General features: G+C 45.6%; 1 protein-coding gene across 1 annotated transcript in view; it reads right to left on the reverse strand.

The window, feature by feature from the left end:
- Positions 1–1,198: 1,198 nt before the first annotated feature.
- Positions 1,199–19,660, reverse strand: part of LOC310775840 (uncharacterized protein) — a gene marked incomplete at its 3' end in the record, with an annotated part of 52,087 nt that continues 33,625 nt past the window's right edge. The window contains exon 11 of the mRNA XM_083635967.1: positions 1,199–1,861. Coding sequence (XP_083492093.1) covers positions 1,199–1,861 — 663 coding nt within the window. The remainder of the gene's footprint in view (positions 1,862–19,660) is intronic.

Consider the following 19,660-nt stretch of genomic DNA (forward strand, 5'->3'; position numbering starts at 1 on the left):
TAATAAAAAAGCCGTCAGGATGGGGGAAAACGGCTGGAGGGCTTCACCTTATCACTTTCACACAACAATATATATATATAGTGTAGGTTTGTATTTATTTATATATATATATATTATTGTGCAATGGTTGAACTAGTGATGTCTTTACGAAAAGGACACACACACAGACACACACTAGGGCATTCACAGACTAGTCGACTAGTCGACTAGTCGACTAGTAAAACCACTAGTCGACACTGTGCTTAGTAGTCGACTACGGTAGTCGTTTTAGCAAAAAAATAAAAAAATAAAAAATATATCTTTAAGAAAGAACATGAGGTATTTACACGACAAAGAACATCAAAACACAACAAGACAAGAAAACTGCATAAGATACACAATAATCCCAGAACAAACAAGACTATTGGACAAACAACCAAACAAAAACAATGCATTCAAAGTAAATACATAGATCTTGCCCTGTTGGCAGCTATGATAGCTTTAAATTGGAAAGCATCCAATCCCCCAGCTGTAGTTCACTGGTGGAATGAACTCTCAAGCTACCATACGTTGGATAACATTTACTACAAGAGCAAAGGCAGATTCTTAGACATCCCCCAAATATGGCAACCACATACAGAGTTTGACTTTAAGAACTTTTTACCCCAGTGTCATTAGGATTATCAGGATAGGAGCTGAATGCATTGTTTTTGTTTGGTTGTTTGTCCAATAGTCTTGTTTGTTCTTGGATTATTGTGTATCTTATGCAGTCTTCTTGTTTTGTTTTGTTGTGTTTTGATGTTCTTTGTGGGGGATATGGGATATGGGATATGATAGTCCATCTATGTCGTGTAAATACCTCATGTTCTTTCTTAAAGATAAAAAAAAAAAAAAAAAAAAAAAAAATTAATTAAAAACAATTAAAAACGATTAATCGACTAGTCGACTACCTTTAGGGACGACTAGTCGACTAGTAAAATTCACTAGTCGTGAATGCCCTAACACACACACACAGACACACACACACATACACACACACACACACACACACACACACACACACACACACACAAATTGTAGATACAAAAGCTTTTAGTTCACACAAATTAAACAAAGGCATTTACAAGAAAACACTGTTTGCATGCACACAGAAGAACAAAAATAAAAAACGCAAAAACACACCACACCATTATACACAAAATAAAGAAATAGTTTGAAACTAGAAACTATGGCCTTTCACACATTTTTTTTTGTCTTTGTGGATTGGGAAGTTTAGAGCATCCTCGTGCGCCACTTGGTAGATTTTTTGTTGTGTGATCAGCCTCTGAGAGGGGTGGACATTCTCCAGCAGGTCCTCGACGACACCTGCAAAGCGAATTGCAGGAGTCCAGGGGGCCAGGGCAGGTACAGGGCAGGCCTGGAGAGGTGCAATGCTGGCCAGGGCAGTAGGTGTAGGGGAGGCCAGGGCAGGTGCAGGGCAGGCCTGGGGAGGTGCAGTGCTGGCCAGGGCAGCGGTAGGTGCAGGGGAGGCCAGGGCAGGTGCAGGGCAGGCCTGCGGAGGTGCAATGCTGGCCAGGGCAGCAGGAGGCACACGGAAGGCCAGGGCAGGTGCAGGGCAGGCCTGACGAGGTGCAATGCTGGCCAGGGCAGCAGGAGGCACACGGGAGGCCAGGGCAGGTGCAGGGCAGGCCTGCGGAGGTGCAATGCTGGCCAGCACAGCAGGAGGCACACGGGAGGCCAGGGCAGGTGCAGGGCAGGCCTGGGGAGGTGCAATGCTGGCCAGGGCAGCCGGAGGCACACGGGAGGCCAGGGCAGGTGCAGGGCAGGCCTGAGGAGGTGAGGAGCTGCACGATGACTGTGATGAAGACCCTCGACTCCATCCCTTTAATAAAGAAACGTGAAATTATAAGCCGCCCGATAAACACCACATGAAAATGGAAAGACAGGACCCTGCCAGCTACATTGTAGAACAGAGACAAACCTAATAAAGACATAAAATGAATTGAAACTGCTAGGCCATGCTTGTGTTATGAGTTGTGTTATTACTGAGTATTACTGAGTATTACTGATAGAACTCATAGTAGTAGGTGTGTTGTGTGGTCTTTGTGGCAATACAATACAACGTATGTGCAATAGACACAGCCGAGATACAGCCGAGATATGTCCTATAACACATATTTTTAATTTGTCTACCTTTAATAATGTAATTCCGGCGGGTGTCATGTGACGTGCTGATGAAGATGGCCGCTTAGAGGAGTAGCTCTGCGCGACATGCAGTAATTATTCGAATATATCATATTACACACGTATCAGTTGGTTGATTGAGCAATATATTATGCACTAACTAATAATAGGATGGGAGACGCGAAAAAAGAACTGTCTAAAAGCTATGAGACTAGACTACAAGGGAGCAAACAAATGGAAAAACATGGCGGCGACGGCATCTCCTCAAACACAAGCAGCAGCATGGCTCTGGACATTTCTAACATAAATGTCATGCTAACCAAGATGAGTATTGAACTGGGTGACCTGAAAGAGATCAAGAGAGCGACGGTCTCCATGGAGGAGAAGTTATCGTCTATCATGACCCGAATCAACGATGTTGAAGGAAGAGTTGGATTTCTGGAAGACGCCCAAACAAAGTTAGAGACTGATCCCCCAGCCACTAAGAACGAGCTGGAAGAGCTTAGAGCTAATGTGGAAGCGCTGGAAAATCGATCGAGGCGAAACAATTTAAGATTTGTCGGCATTGCAGAGGGCAAAGAGAACGGGGACTGTATCGCCTTTCTAAACAGATTTCTGCCAGCTGCGCTGGGAATTAATTCTCCGGACGGAGGATTCGAAATTGACCGGGCCCACAGAATCCGTGCCCGTCGCCCTGACGCCAAAGAGAGACCCAGAACCATCATCGCCAGATTCCTTCGATTCCAGGACAGAGAACGGATTCTGCTGGCGGCTAAAGAAAAACGAAGGATCATGTGGGAAGACAGCCACGTTATGATTTTCCCTGACCTGGCGAGAGCTACGCAGACCAGAAGAGAGGGATTCGCACCGTGCAAGAAAGTCCTTCATGATCGCGGGATCAAGTTTGCTCTGCTCTTCCCAGCCACGCTGAGGATCGACACCAGTGGCGGCTCCAGATCGTTCGGGGACCCGAAGGAAGCCATGGAGTTTGTACGGGCTATGAAGTGACACCCCAACTGATAGCACGCACGCATACACACACACACACACACACACACACACACACACACACACACACACACACACACACACACACACACACACACACACACACACACACACACACACACGCACACACACACACACACATTTGAAAAGGCCAGGTGAGAATTATTTTTTGTGTGTTTTTCTTTTGGGTTTAAACAAGTAACAATGCCATATTTTCAATCTACAGCTATAATTATATTTTATATGGCATAGAAGCAAATGTCTCTGCTAGTTATGGCCCTACATTAGATAGGTTACTCACCTGGCCAGGCCTGATTTCTTTTATTTTCTTTTATTATTTTCTCCCCCCCTTTTCTTAAGGACTCAGGCATACATTACTAGTTTCAAAGTGACTTTCTTTTTTTTCTTGCCCCCCCCCCCCCCCCCCCTCCTCTTCTCTCTGGCAGTCGCGGATGCTGTCTGGAGTGCACATCTGAATCAGCTTAGGTCATGGACCTTAATTATTTTTGTTTTGTTTTTGGTATTTGCGCCTCGCCTCGGTGCTGGTGCTATGCACTGAGCCCTGTTATAGGGCTTCATCCGTTGCCTCTCAAGGACTGTACCGTATGTGTTTTATGTGTAGGGTTAATTTTGTATTTTTGTCTGTTTAAGTTTATGGCATTAGCACTGAGAGTCATGGTAATTGGAGTAGCTCTTACATTAACATTGTGGATTATTTTTCTATATGTCCAGCCATAGTATTAATAAACTGTGCTACGCTAGTTGGAATATTAATGGCCTTCGCCATCCTATTAAGAGAAAGAAAGTGCTGTGTAATCTGAAAAGTAAAAAACTTGATGTGATCTATCTACAGGAAACACATTTAACTCCTGAGGAGTCTAGGAAGTTATGTAGGGATTGGATAGGACATGTTTTTTTCAGTGTTGGATCAACTAATAGTAAAGGGGTGATTATTCTAATTAATAAGAAATTGCAATTTAAATGTTTAAAAGAAGTAACAGACACTGAGGGACGCATGGTCATTATTCTTGCAGAAATACAGGGACAAATGATAATACTGGCCAATATTTACGCACATAATGGAGATCACCCTGCTTTTTTTTGTAGATCTGGAAACTAAACTCTTTGAATTGGGTGAATATCCTATTATTTTGGCTGGGGACTTTAATCTTATTTTGGATCCTGTTTTAGACCGTAGTAGTTCTCCTAGCATCAAACCACCCAAAACTGTCTTGACAGTGAAAGGTTTTTGTGAATCATTGGGATTAGTTGATGCTTGGAGGCTAATGAACCCAAGAGCAAGGGATTACACCTTTTACTCTCATGCGCATAACATGTATTCAAGAATTGATATGTTTTTGGTTTCTAAGATACTACTCCCTTCCACTTTATCCTGCTCCATAGGTCATATTCTGGTCTCTGATCATGCAGATATTTCACTTGAACTGTTACCTTACTATGAAACAATCAGACCACATAGATGGAGATTTAATGCATCTCTGCTACAAGACTCTAGCTTTAAAGAAGCCCTCAGGAATCAAATTAAGGAGTATATAGAATTCAATGTGTCCTCGGCTCCCTCAGCTGGGGTGGCTTGGGAAGCTATGAAGGCAGTCCTGAGAGGCTTTATTATTCAGCATGCTTCATACAAGAAGAAAATTAGCATAGCCAAAGTTATAGAATTGGAAAAAAAGGTTCAGACAGCTGAAACAATATTTAAACGGGATATGTCACCTATTAATTTGCAAAATTTGACACAATTAAAGTATGAATATAATAATTTACTATCACAGAAAGCGGAATTTTTGTTATTTAGAGCCAGGCAAAATTATTTCGAGTCAGGGGAAAAAGCAGGGAAACTCCTGGCAAGATATATTAAAAAGAAGGAATCCTCTTCAACCATTGCAGCTGTGCGCGATCAGGGGGGGAGCCTCATGACTAAACCAAGTGATATAAATAATACATTTAGAGAGTTTTACACAAATCTTTATACGTCTGAGAACACCTCAACAGATACTGAAATAAACTTCTTTCTTGAGGGCCTGAACCTTCCTAGATTAGATGAACAACAACGTGACTCGCTTGATGCCCTAATCTCTAGGTCAGAGATAGCTGAGGTTATTAGAGGTCTGCCAGTAGGTAAATCCCCAGGACAGGACGGCTTCACTGCAGAATTCTACAAATGCTATGCAGATGAAGTGATGCCACTAATGCAACAGATGTTTGAGGAATCCTTTAATGTGGGAACACTACCACCTTCACTAACACAGGCAGTTATTACTCTTATACTCAAACAAGGTAAAGATCCGTCTGACTGTAAGAGCTTCCCCCCTATCTCGTTAATTTCTACGGACTGCCAGATTCTGTCCAAGATTCTGGCTAATAGAATTAATAAAGTGCTTACATCACTGATACATCCAGACCAAGTGGGTTTTATCCCCCAGAGGAACTCTTCAGATAACATCAGATGCTTGTTAAATGTCATGTGGTCAGTCCGCAACATAGACTCCCCAGTGGCTGCTATTTCACTCGACGCCGAAAAAGCGTTTGACCGGGTGGAGTGGAGATATTTGCTGCTTACTCTTAAATCTTTCGGATTTGGCCAGAACTTTTTAAAATGGATAGAAATACTTTATAATCACCCACAAGCGGCAGTTCAGACAAATGGATTAATCTCGCCTTATTTCTCATTAAGTAGAGGGACCCGTCAGGGCTCAAGCTTTTCACCAGCATTATTTTGTTTAGCTCTAGAACCGCTCGCTGCGGCTATACGCAGGAACCCTAATTTTCCTGGGGTAACCAATGGGGAGTCAGTACACAAACTTATGCTTTACGCGGATGATATACTTTTACTGGTGTCAGACCCTGTAAAATCAGTACCAGCTCTTCTAGATTCTATTGATTCCTTTTCTAAACTCTCAGGGTACAAGGTCAATTGGTCAAAGTCTGAGGCTCTCCCCTTGACTGCGTACTGTCCCAGTACTCTCTTTAAAGACGGCGCCTTTCAGTGGCCAACTGAGGGTATAAAGTATTTAGGAATCCTCTTCCCTCCAAAAATAGAAGATGTAATTAAGGTGAATTTTGATCCTCTTTTTGGAAAGATTTCTGTTGATGTGGAGAGGTGGTCGTCTTTGTTTTTGTCCCTGTGGGGTAAAGTAAATGTGTTAAAAATGACTGTTATCCCGAAGGTAAATTACTTGTTACAGTCACTTCCATTATGTATCCCCATGACATATTTCAAGAAATTTGACAGGATTTGTAATAATTTTATATGGAACGGGAAAAAAGCCAGAATGCGACTTGAAAAGTTACAGATGCCTGTCGACAAGGGAGGCCTCGGGCTTCCAAAACTTATTTTTTATTATTATGCTTTTAGTTTAAGACATTTGGCCCAGTGGTCATTACCTCCTGAAAGGGCGCCTCCCTGGTTCGTATTAGAGCAAATCGGATTTCTCCCTCTCTCCCCTCTTGCCGGTATAACAGCTAAGCTGTCACCTACATTTCGGTCCCATCCTATCATCTCTCATCTTCAGACGGTCTGGAAAAAAGTCTCTTTAATCTTTAAGATTAACCCCTATTTGAACTCAGAATCAGGGATTTGGCTAAACCCCAAGCTCCCTATAGGTAGAGCTCCCTTTTTTTGGAAGGAATGGAATAATAGTGGTATCAGTATGCTGGGTGACCTTTATGAGAGAGACACTCTAAAAACGTTCGAGACCCTAATCCAAGATTTTAGTTTACCTAGGACACAGCAGTGGCAATATTTTCAATTGAGGCATTTACTTGTGAAAACCTTTAGTTCAATTAACACCTCTCCGTCTCACTCGGATCTACTGAGTAACATAATAAGAACATTTGGTCTGGGTCACGAGGCATCACACTATTACTCCATGATTTTCAACCAAGCTCATAAAGGGAACTGGGCACTAAAACGAGTCTGGGAACATGATTTACATTGTTTATTTAATGAGAAGGAATGGGACCGAATATGTCAGAACTCAAAGAAAATGTCTAGGGATATTAGAATTAGATTAATTCAATTCAAAATAATTAATCGGTTTTACTGGACCCCATCAAGGTTGCATAGATTGGGGCTGAAAGACACAGCAAACTGTTGGAGGTGTGAGAGGGCAGAGGGTACTCTTTTACATGTATTATGGTCATGTTCTGTTCTTCAAGATTTCTGGCACAAAGTTCATAAGAAAATCTGTGATATTGTGAAGCTTGATTTTCCTTTCTGTCCTAGACTTTATGTTTTGGGTGACCCCTCACCGCTCGCCCACTGTGTGGGTGAGGTAGCAGACTGGATCCAGACTAGTATTATGGTGGGGAGGCAAATGATAATGAGGGGGTGGAAAACAACAGAAGGACCCTCCATGCAGGAATGGCTGATTGAACTGGGAAGGGTGGCGTCCTATGAACATTTGTCCTATAGGATGCACAACAGATTGGAGGTCTTCACCTTGAAATGGGGGACATATCTGGCTACTAATGTAGCGCAGGATACCTTACCATAGGGAAGGATTCTGGACTGATAGAGCTACATGATGTAAGATTTAAAAAAGAAAAAAAAGTCGCTGTGCCTTTTTGTTTGTCATCGTTTGTCTGTTTTTGTCGGTTTTCTTTTTAAGTTATTTACTATGTATGGATGATTGTAATGATGATTGTTGTGAAAATAATAAAAAACTTAAAAAAAAAAAAAAAAAAATGTAATTCCGGAGGTCTGGAAAACTGCCTTTGTGCTCCCACTTTTGAAAGGCGGTGATCCACAAATTTTAAATAATTACAGACCCATTTCCAAGCTCTCTATCCTAGCCAAGGTCCTTGAAAGGCTAGTAAATTAACAAGTGACAGAATTCCTTTGTTTAAATGACATTTTATCTCCTCTTCAATCTGGCTTTAGGAAGCACCATAGCACAGTGACTGCTGCTGCTAAAGTTGTAAATGACATTGTGGAGGCTTTGGACAAGAAAAAGCATTGTGCCGCCCGCTCTTTTTATTGATTTGTCCAAAGCGTTTGACACCGTTGACCATGCCTTATGCCAGCGTTTGTTAGATATATGTCTGTCTACTCAAGCCATTGGTTGGTTTGTAAATTACCTCTCAAACCGTAGACAATGTGTTCAATTTGGTGATCTCTCCTCCAGTGTCCTTGATGTCACAAGTGGCGTGCCACAGGGCTCCGTGCTAGGGCCAACCCTCTTTATCATTTATATAAACGATGTAGGCCGTAATATAAATGCGTATGTTCATCTTTACGCGGATGATACCATTCTGCATTGTTGTGCGAACACTGTTGCCCTTGCTTTTGAATGCTTACAGTCACACCTGTATCATCTCAAATTGGTGTTAAATGCAGATAAAACAAAAGCCATGTTATTTTCTTTTAAGAAGGTGCCAGCTGTTCTCCCCTGCATTATGTCAGTGCAAGGTACCCCTATTGAGCTTGTGGGTTCTTATAAATATTTAGGTATTTTAATTGATGATGCCCTTTTTTTTAAACTTCACATTGATTTGCTGGCAAGGAAGTTGAAATTGGGCTTCTTTTTTAGGAACAAATCTTGTTTCTCCTTCAATTCAAGGAGACGACTGGTTGCTGCCACCTTCTTGCCGCTTTTGGATTATGGTGATGTTCTGTACATGAATGCATCTGCTAAATGTCTCCATCTGCTGGATGCTGTTTATCATGGTGCGCTGAGATTTATTACTGGCTGTAAACCCCTTACACATCACTGCTTGCTGTATTCTTTAGTCAACTGGTCATCCCTCTCCATGCGCAGAACTGTGCACTGGTATACTTTCATTTATAAATCCATCCTTGGTCTGCTTCCCACTTACTTATCTGTCTATCTCCACAAACAGTCCAACTACAGCTTAGGCATTCAAAACTTCAGCACCTATTCCATCGCCTCAGTTTCGTACTGAGCGTGGAAAAAAGGTGTTCTCTTACTCTGCCCCCTCCACCTGGAACACCTAGTCTGAAGCTTGATCCCCCTGGCAAGTTTTAAATTATTGTTGAGTAATTTGGAGAGAGCTTCCTTGATCTGCTCCTGCTCTCAAGGCGGCTAAATGTTGTCTCCACCCCCCCCCCTTCCTTCAGCACTTTATGTTTTATGTTGTTTTTAACTTATTATGGTTTGACGGTTGATTGTACTGTTGTTGTCTTTACATGTTGTATGAGCTGCTGTATGAACAGGTCGCACTTGTAAATGAGACTTCGGTCTCAATGTGATTTTACCTGTTTAAATAAAGGCTAAATAAAATAAAACCAAATAGTAAAACATTCTTTACTGTTGCTTACATTTGTGTAATATTGCTTACCTCCAAATCAAAGTTATTTTCGGTAATACGATGTTTGATGCATGTTGACAGCCTTCCCAGCTGCACGAGAATAGGAGGAATTGTTTTTATGCCACCGGGATCTCCACTCTTCTTCACCTGAGCTTTTTTTGCTTTAACAAAGCGGTCTTTAGCGTTTTTCCACTTTTTCTTACAAAAAGTGTCCTCTTCTCCCAGCGTGCTAGCGATTTCTCTCCACAAGTTCTGTAGCATTTTGATTGATTGATTGATTATTTTATTTGGTCTCCCTTGGGAGAAACTTGTTGTGGTCCTTGTGGTCCCTTCGGGAAGTGTCGTAGAGGTTCGGGTAGAGCCGGATCTGTTCAGCGAGACATGCTTCGAAAGTGTCCATGTTTGGAGAGAAGCTGTGCGGAGGTCGCGCTGTGAGAAAAATCTGCAGGTACGCGGTGGGCGTCCTACGGAGGTAGCGGCCAACCACGCCCAACACATTGACGTCATTTGACGCTCGCGCCCCTCGCTCCAGCCCCGCGCCCTTCACGGCATGGCGAGTATAAAACAAGCTTTAGTGACTTACAGCAACTCACGGCTGCCGCTTAACTTGGCTGGGCCTTCAGCCTTGGTGACTTAGTGACTTAACTTGGCCTCTTCCAGACTTGGATGACTTAGGGGAGGGGTTTATACAATGGAGGTGACTTAGGGCTTTATACAGCGGAGATGGCTTAGACCGGGATTTATACAGTGGAGATGACTTAGGGGTTTATACAGTGCGAAACCGGGTTAATACAGTGGAAATTCGAAGGGTTTATACGGTGAGGAATCCGAATCCGAATCCCCCCAAAAGGGTTTATATGGTGGACGTGACTTGAGGGTTTATATGGTGAAGATGACTTAGGGGTTTATACGGTGGAGGTGACTTAGGGGTTTATACGGTGGAGGTGACTTAGGGGTTCCACAGTGGAGATGACTTAGGGGTTTATACAATGGAGATGACTTATGGGTTCTACAGTGGAGATGACTTGGGGGTTTACACGGTGAAGATGACTTAGGGGTTTATACAATGGAGATAACTTAGGGGTTTACACGGTGAAGATGACTTAGGGGTTTAGACAATGGAGATGACTTAGGGTGTATACGGTAAAGATGACCTAGGGGTTTATACAATGGAGATGACTTAGGGGTTCTACAGTTGAGATGACTTAGGGGTTTACATGGTGGAGAGGGTTTCTACAGTGGAGATGCCTTAGGGGTTTATACGGTGGAGATGACTTAGGGGTTTATACAGTGGAGATGACTTAGGGGTTTACATGGTGGAGAGGGTTTCTACAGTGGAGATGACTTAGGGGTTTATACGGTGAAAATGACTTAGGGGTTTATACAGTGGAGATGATGTAGGGGTTTACATGGTGGAGAGGGTTTCTACAGTGGAGATGACTTAGGGGTTTATACGGTGAAGATGACTTAGGGGTTTATACAACGGAGATGACTTAGGGGTTTACATGGTGGAGAGGGTTTCTACAGTGGAGATGACTTAGGGGTTTATACGGTGAAGATGACTTAGGGGTTTATACAGTGGAGATGACTTAGGGGTTTATACAGTGGAGATGACTTAGGGGTTTACATGGTGGAGAGGGTTTCTACAGTGGAGATGACTTAGGGGTTTATACAGTGGAGATGGCTTAGGGGTTTATACAGTGGAGATGACTTAGGGGTTTACATGGTGGAGAGGGTTTCTACAGTGGAGATGACTTAGGGGTTTATACGGTGAAGATGCCTTAGGGGGTTATACAGTGGAGATGACTTAGAGGTTTATACAGTGGAGATGACTTAGGGGTTTGTACAGTGGAGATGACTTCGGGGTTTATACAATTGAGATGACTTAGGGTTTATACAGTGGAGATGACTTAGGGGTTTGTACAGTGGAGATGGCTTCGGGGTTTATACAATGGAGATGACTTAGGGTGTATACAGTGGAGATGACTTAGGGGTTTATACAGTGGATATGACTTAGGGGTTTGTACAGTGGAGATTACTTAGGGGTTTACACGGTGGAGATGACTTAGGGGTTTAGACGGTGGAGATGACTTAGAGGTTTATATGATGGAGATGACTTAGAGGTTTATACAGTGGAGATGACTTAGGGGTTTATATAGTGGAGATAACTTAGGGGTTTACACGGTGGAGATGACTTAGGGGTTTATACAGTGGAGATGACTTAGAGGTTTATACAGTGGAGATGACTTAGGGGTTTATACAGTGGAGATGACTTAGGGGTTTACATGGTGGAGAGGGTTTCTACAGTGGAGATGACTTAGGGGTTTATACAGTGGAGATGGCTTAGGGGTTTATACAGTGGAGATGACTTAGGGGTTTACATGGTGGAGAGGGTTTCTACAGTGGAGATGACTTAGGGGTTTATACGGTGAAGATGACTTAGGGGGTTATACAGTGGAGATGACTTAGAGGTTTATACAGTGGAGATGACTTAGGGGTTTGTACAGTGGAGATGACTTCAGGGTTTATACAATGGAGATGACTTAGGGTTTATACAGTGGAGATGACTTAGGGGTTTATACAGTGGAGATGACTTAGGGGTTTGTACAGTGGAGATGGCTTTGGGGTTTATACAATGGAGATAACTTAGGGTGTATACAGTGGAGATGACTTAGGGGTTTGTACAGTGGAGATGACTTAGGGGTTTACACGGTGGAGATGACTTAGGGGTTTAGACGGTGGAGATGACTTAGAGGTTTATATGATGGAGATGACTTAGGGGTTTATACAGTGCAGATGACTTAGGGGTTTATATAGTGGAGTTAACTTAGGGGTTTACACGGTGGAGATGACTTAGGGGTTTATACAGTGGAGATGACTTAGAGGTTTATACAGTGGAGATGACTTAGGGGTTTATACAATGGAGATGACTTAGGGTTTATACAGTGGAGATGACTTAGGGGTTTATACAGTGGAGATGACCTAGGGGTTTATACAGGGGAGATGACTTGGGGTTTATACAGTGGAGATGACTTTGGGGTTTATACAGTGGAGATGACCTAGGGGTTTATACAGTGGAGATGACTTAGGGGGTATACAGTGGAGATGACTTAGGGGGTATATAGTGGAGATGACTTAGGGGTTTGTACAGTGGAGATGACTTAGGGGTTTGTACAGTGGAGATGACTTAGGGGTTTGTACAGTGGGGATGTTATATTATGAAATTTAAACCCACATTTGCCGGACGTGTCTTACGGTTTCTTACTTTAATAATAATAATAATAATAATTAATTTATTTTATATAGCGCTTTTCAGAACTCAAAGACGCTTAACTCATTGAGTGCCAATGACGTCGATCGGCGTCAAATCAAATACTAACGTAGAGTGCCAATGACGTCGATCGGCGTCAAATGCGTTTTTTGACGGTGGGACGTGGATCAAAGCCTCATGCATCTCCTGTGAAAGTTTGGGGGATTTTGAATGTGTATAACCTATTTTACGGGCCCATTAGGTGACGACAGTGCTCTCCAGATTAGAGAAAGTTGAGGAAAAACAGCAGAAAAAGCCGTGATGAAACCATTCTCATGAGAATGGTTTGGCTTTTCGCTGTCGCGCTGGGAGCCGGCGCACAACGGTGGGGGGCTCCGAAAATAGACTCTGGGATGCAGCACACTTTGAAACGCGCAGCAGAAAGCCCAGAAAGCCCAGAATCGAACGCAGCTTCATCCCAGCTCACAACCGAAACCCCAGAAACGAGCAAGCCCAATCCAGACTCCCCCGACGAGCGGCCGCCATCCGAACGTGGATCCGCAAGCAGCAGAGACTCGCCTGACACGCAGCAGAGCGAGCAGAGCCGCCAGAGACACACCCACGGAGGAGGAGTTTGCAGTAGAGGGGGGTGGGGGTGCTGTTATATTGAAAGAAATTACTGTTCAGATGTTTCAGGTCAGAAAATATTAGCTTCAGAGTCAGTGATTTGCTTGAAATGCTTCAATTCACAAAAGGCTCATTATCTCAGCTTCTAGATGGAAACGCCTGTTTTTGCTGTTTTTGACCTATCTTCTCCGGCTGATAACTAAAGAACGGAAAATGATATCAATAAACTTTTTTTTGCTGCTGATACAATAGAGTCTCATCGTTCTTTGTGCGTGTTCGGTGTTTACATAGTAATATCACACAATATTCTGTGGGCCTCGAGAAATCACTGAAAACGCTCTGAAACTCTGGCACTGGGAGCGTCCGTTCTCCAAAAGTGGCTGAGTTAACAGTAAACAAAAGACAAGCAACAGAAACAGGCAACAGGCAACAGATACAGGTAACAGGTACAAATAACAGTGGCGATTCAGGGCAAGGTTGTATGGAGAGGCAGAGGAGAGGAAGAGAACAGGAGGGGGGAGGGGGAGGCGGAGGGTGGTGGTTAGGAGGAGGTGGTCAGGGGTAGGGGAGGTTGTAGGCTTGGGAGAACAGGTAGGTTTTAAGTCGGGTTTTGAAAGTGGGGAGTGAGGGAGAGTCTCGGATGGTCTGGGGGAGGGAGTTCCAAAGTCGGGGTGCGGCGCGGGAGAAAGCACGGTCACCAAAGGTTTTGAGTCTGGATGGGGGGATGATGAGGTGGCAGTAGAAGAGGATCGGAGTGTACGGGAGGGGCGATGGGGGATGAGGAGGTCAGTCATCTAGGGGGGGCTAGGCTGTGGAGGAGTAGTAGTAGAGTAGTTTGAAGTCAATACGTTGCTTGACGGGGAGCCAGTGAAGAGAGTGGAGGACAGGGGTGATGTGATCGCGGGACCGGGTGTGAGTGAGCAGGCGGGCGGCTGAGTTTTGAACCATCTGGAGTCTATGGAGGGAACGGGAGGTGATGCCGATGAGGAGGGAGTTGCAGTAGTCGAGGCGGGAGGAGATGAAGGCATGAATGAGGGATTGAGCAGTAGGGGGGGAGAGGCAGTGTCTGACTTTGGCAATATTGCGGAGATGGAAGTATGAGGTTTTGACAACGGAGCTGACGTGGGGATCGAAGGAGATGGTGGGGTCCAGGATGAAACCAAGGTTGCGAGCCAGTGGGGAGGGGGTGATGGTGGAGTCGTCTATGGTGAGGGTGATGGGTCCGGTTTTATTGAGGGTGGATTTGGTGCCAATGAGGAGGAGTTCCGTTTTGTCGCTGTTGAGTTGGAGGAAGTTGTGGGTTAGCCAGGTTTTTATTGCGGATATGCAGTTTTCGATGTGGGTGAGGGGTGGGTTCTGGAGGGATTTGGTGCTGATGTAGAGCTGAGTGTCATCGGCGTAGCAGTGGAAGTCCAGGTTGAATTGACGGATGATGTGACCAAGGGGGAGTATATAGCAGATGAAGAGCAGGGGGCCGAGGACTGAGCCCTGAGGGACCCCCTGCAAAACAGAGGAGAGGGTGGAGGAGTGACCGGAGAGGGAGATGAACTGTTGTCTGTCGGTGAGGTATGAGGTGAGCCAGTCCAGTGCGGTGCCCTCAACACCCAGTTGGCGCAGCCTTCGGAGGAGGATGGAGTGGTTCCCAGTGTCAAAGGCTGCGCTCAGATCTAGTAGAACTAGGATGTTGAGGGCACCGGAGTCAGCGGAGGTGAGGAGGTCGTTGATGACTTTGGAGAGGGCGGTTTCGGTGCTGTGGAACGGACGGAAGCCAGACTGTAGGGATTCGTAGAGGTTGTGAGAGTGAAGGTGGGAGGGAAGTTGGGTGGCGACGATGCGCTCAAGGGTTTTGGAGAGGAATGGTAGGTTGGAGATGGGGCAGTAGTTGGAGGGGTTGGCAGGGTCGAGGGTGGGCTCGAGAGAGCAGGTGGAGGACTTGGAGGCGGTGATAATGTCGGTGATGAGGGAGGAGTCAACAGGGGAGAAGGCAGTGAGGGAGGGGGGAGGTCAGGGGGAGGGAAGATGATAGTGGGGGGGGAGCGGCGGAGGGGTTGGCGATGGAGGCAGTCAGGGAGGAGTGGATTTTGGAGATTTTGCTGTTGAAGGCGTGGAGAAATTAGTTTCAGAGTTCAGGGGCGGAGAGTGTGTTATTGTCCGGGGGTTGGAGGAGCTTTTTTGACAGTGGAGAAGAGAGTGCGGGGGTTCCTGTTGGTGCTGTTGATGAGGGTGGAGAAGTGGGCGGATTTGGCGGCTAGGAGTGCATCACGGTAGGAGGAGAGGTGCTGCTTGTAGAGTTCAGCGTGGACAGTAAGGTGAGTTTTCTTGAGGAGTCCTTCCAGTTGCCGGCCGGTCTGTTTCATAGTGCAGAGTTGGGGAGTGAACCAGGGGGAGGAGGAGGTGAATGAGACTGTGGAGGTTTTAAGGGGGGCCAGGGAGTCAAGGGAGTAAGTGAGTGCAGAATTGAGGAGGGTGGCATAGTCATCGGGAGAGGAGGGGGCGGATTCAGGGGGGGGGGGGGGGGGGCAGAGGATATAGTCTGGGAGAGAGTGGGTAGGTCAATGGATTTGATTATTACGGAAGGAGATGGTGCGTTTGTTGGGGCGGCGGGGTGGGGGCAGGGGAGCAGAGAAGAGGATGCAGTGGTGGTCAGAGAGAGGGAAAAAGAGAGGGTGAGGGTTGGAGATGGGTAGAGAGGAAGAGCAGACTAGGTCAAGAATGTGGCCTTTGGTGTGGGTGGGGAAGTTGATGTGCTGGGTGAGGTGAAAACAGTCGAGGAGAGAGAGGAAGTCAGATGTCAGAGGGGAGTCAGGTTGGTCAACGTGGATGTTCAGGTCACCGGTGAGAAGGAGGCGGGAGGAAAGAGAAGAAGCGATGGTGAGGAGTTCAGAGAGATCAGACAGAAAAGAGGGGTGGGGCTTGGGGGGACGGTAAAGAAGAAGGGCAGTGATGGAGTTGGGAAGAGAGAAGGCAAGGTGTTCAAAGGAGGACAGGGATGGGAGGTTGAGGTTGAGTTAGTTGATGGGTAGGGATTGTTTATGGAGAACGGCGAGACCCCCCCCCCCCCCACGCCCAGAGAGGCGGGGCTTGGCGATGTAACTATAGTTGGGGGGGGTGGCCTGATTGAGTGAGTAGAAGTCCAGGGGCTGTTGCCATGTTTCAGTGAGGAGGAGAAGATCAATGTTATTGTCCAGGATGAGTTCCGATATGATAGGTGATTTGTTGGAGAGAGAGCGAGTGTTCAGCAGGGCAAGGGAGATGGATTTGGGAGCAGGGGGAGCAGGGGGGAGAGAGCGGAGGTTGTTGGGGTTAGCAGAGCGGCAGGTGGTATTGACAGGGGGGCGGGAGTTAGTCCAGAGTGAGGGAATGTTAGTGTCGGCAGAGTAGTGTAGGGTCCGGTTGCGGTTATGGCGGGGTCCATGGTGGATGTAGCGGCGGCGGCGGAGAATGTTAGATTTGCTGGCGGCAGTGAAAGCAGGAGCAGAGAGACGGTGGTTATTGTTAAGTAAGTGAAGGTTGGCAGCAGAGTAGGTGAGGCGGGGGAGAGATCGTGGAAGTTGGGGGGTAGGTGGAAAAAATAATGGTCCAGGTGGAAAAAATAAAAATAAAAATGGTCCAGGGGGAAAAGATAGGAGCAGTAGTGAGAGTCCAAGATGGAGGTATGATATGAGGAGAGGTGACAGTAATCCGGGGAGAGTGGTGTTGCAGTTGTTGTTGTTGTTGTTGGTGTGAGGATTGATGGTGCTGGCCCAAGACCGAGCCCGTGCGGCGGGGCAGCCCAGCCGTGCCATGGCAAGAGACCAGCTCCAGCAGCAGTGAGGGAAAGCGGGGTGGCAATCACTCACCTGCAGAGATGGCTAGCGGAGGTGGCGGGAGCCCACGAAATGGCGAGGTAGTGGAGGCTGCCTGCCAGGACGTGGGTCACACAGCGCAGCACGGCTGGGCAGCGATAGGAAATGGCACGCAACAGGTCGGTCATGGAGGGGCGAAGCAGATGGAGTCCAGGCAGTGAGAGGGAATGATAAATCCAACGGGAGAAGGTAATCCAGCGACGTGTTGATCAGCGGAGGGGAGACAGGAATGAGGAAATGATCGATCAGTTTGACGGGTAATCCAGAGGGTGGTGAGGACGTGTTGATCAGCCGAGGGGAAAACGGGAATGTTCAAACAGCAGGGAGGAAAGGACAGAGAGACACGGACGAGGACGGGTGGACCAGAACAAAACAAAATAAACACACAAACAGCTAACAATAACGAAAAGTAAGGACGCGGGCAGAAGCGGCAGTCACAACAACAGACGCCAGCAGTACTCAGACCCGGATACAACGTAACGTAACGTAACGTGAGACTTTACGTTACGTTCACTTTTGGCACAGTGAAATTCAGAACCACCTGGGCTGAACTTTGCGTTCAAATCGGGGGTGACTTACGGTGCCTTACCGGGCGGCACCACCAACGAGAAGTTTTGACATTGAGGTATTGGGACACTGTCCATTGCCATGCTCACCAATTACGGGAGGAGGGGCTTTTCGGCCGCCGGTATGGCTGCCTGCTCCGGTAGATGTAGGCAGAGAAGGCGGATGTAGGTCGAGAAACCTGACTGGCGCCCCGTTTGCTGGAGGGAGGCGGAGGACACCCCTTGCGCGGCAGCCGATGTAGCTGCGCCGATCCAGAAGGAGTGACTGGAGTAGATCTCCGCCGGGAGGTTACATGGAGCGTCCACTTGAAGTGCTAGATGAACCAGGATCTCGTCATGTGATGACGGGGTGCGATGAGGAACAGGGGGGCAGAAGGGCTAGTAAGGTCTGAGCTTGACATAACGTACCATGGACAGGGGGGACGTAGGTGTCTGCCCTACTGATACTGATACTGTGTTGCTGTTTTTGTTTTGTTTTTGTTTGTTTTTTATTATTATTTATTTACTTTATTATTATTATTATTATGTTATTATCATTATAATTATTTATATATATTATTCTTATTAATAGTATTATTATTATTGTTATTAATGGGCATTGATGATAGAAGTCATTGCACCATCGCTCTGATGGTTGAAAGCATATTATGATGTTGATTAATTTAGCCTACTAATATCAAAGTCGTTTCAGCATAGAAATCCTACTATGACCTCAGTTGATTTGTCATTTAACGAGCAGCAGCTTTCGTTTATTTGTGTGAACGACTTTATGGAGCATCATCTCAGAGGAAAAATAACTCACAACGACGCGCAACATAGCAAGGGATTTCGTTCTAGGAAGTAGGCTACAGGTAGCGATCTTATCTCTGCGCCTCAGTTAACAGTAAAGGCTATAGGCTATTAAGACCGTTCTGAATGCGAGTTGGATGCCCGTGTGTCAACCAGCTGCAATCGCTTTTAATAACCTAAGTGTTGTCATTGTCAATATACCGTCTTCAAAAAATAGGCTATACTTTTAAAAGTTTGACTGACTGCACGTCTCGTCTCGTCTCCTCTCGTCTCGTCTGGCTTGTCGCGGGTAGGGAACTGGTTCTTAGCATGATTTGTTTTTAGTTTTTTTTGTTAAAATATTTAATTTCACATTATTGGATGCAAAGAGACATTTAGTAGGGTTTGACAGATAGCTAGTCCGACCGGTGTCAGCACAGCCAGCGCTCCCGGTCCTCGCTGCTCGTTAAAGATGTCCAAATAGGCTTATTCTGATAAACTGGTCACATCTATGTAACGTTCTCACCCGAAGATTGAAACTTTAAAACAGTTTTTTTTTTGCTTGAAAACAGCTTTTTGGCAAGTCTAAAAATGACTACAGTAGGCGTAATCTACTTCCGTGTCTAAAACCGGAAGGACGATTACGAAATGACGTCATGCAGAAGCGTCCTTGTATGGGCAAAGAATAAGGTGACCACACTGCCACCTAGCGACCTGGCATGTACATTACGGCGTTTTAAAAATTCAACAGCGCTCATGTAAACAGGGAGAAGGTGTGAAGGAAAATGTGTGAAGGAAACGCTATTGTGTCATTTCTTCCAGAAACTGTTCTCGTGTAAAGGGCCCCTTTATGTAGGCTCGCCAGAATCTTTCTTTACTTATAGGCCGGAATAGAACCTGTTCGGTTCGCAGAGATTGTGAAGAGTTCATGCACTATCATAAATACATTTGCTGCTTGTTTTTTGTGTTTTATTGCTGTTTGACAGGCCTGTAAAGTCAAACCCGAACAGAGGCGATATAAATAAATTGATGGGCAGTGTGCGCAGTGGCGTGCCTGACCAAGTTGGTGCCCTAGGCAAGATTTTCAAAGAAAATTTGACGTTTTTTGGACTTTCATCCATATTTAGAAGAATATTTAATTT

The sequence above is a fragment of the Poromitra crassiceps genome (assembly GCF_964638095.1).
Source record: "Poromitra crassiceps genome assembly, chromosome: 4".
NCBI classification, from domain to species: domain Eukaryota; kingdom Metazoa; phylum Chordata; class Actinopteri; order Beryciformes; family Melamphaidae; genus Poromitra; species Poromitra crassiceps.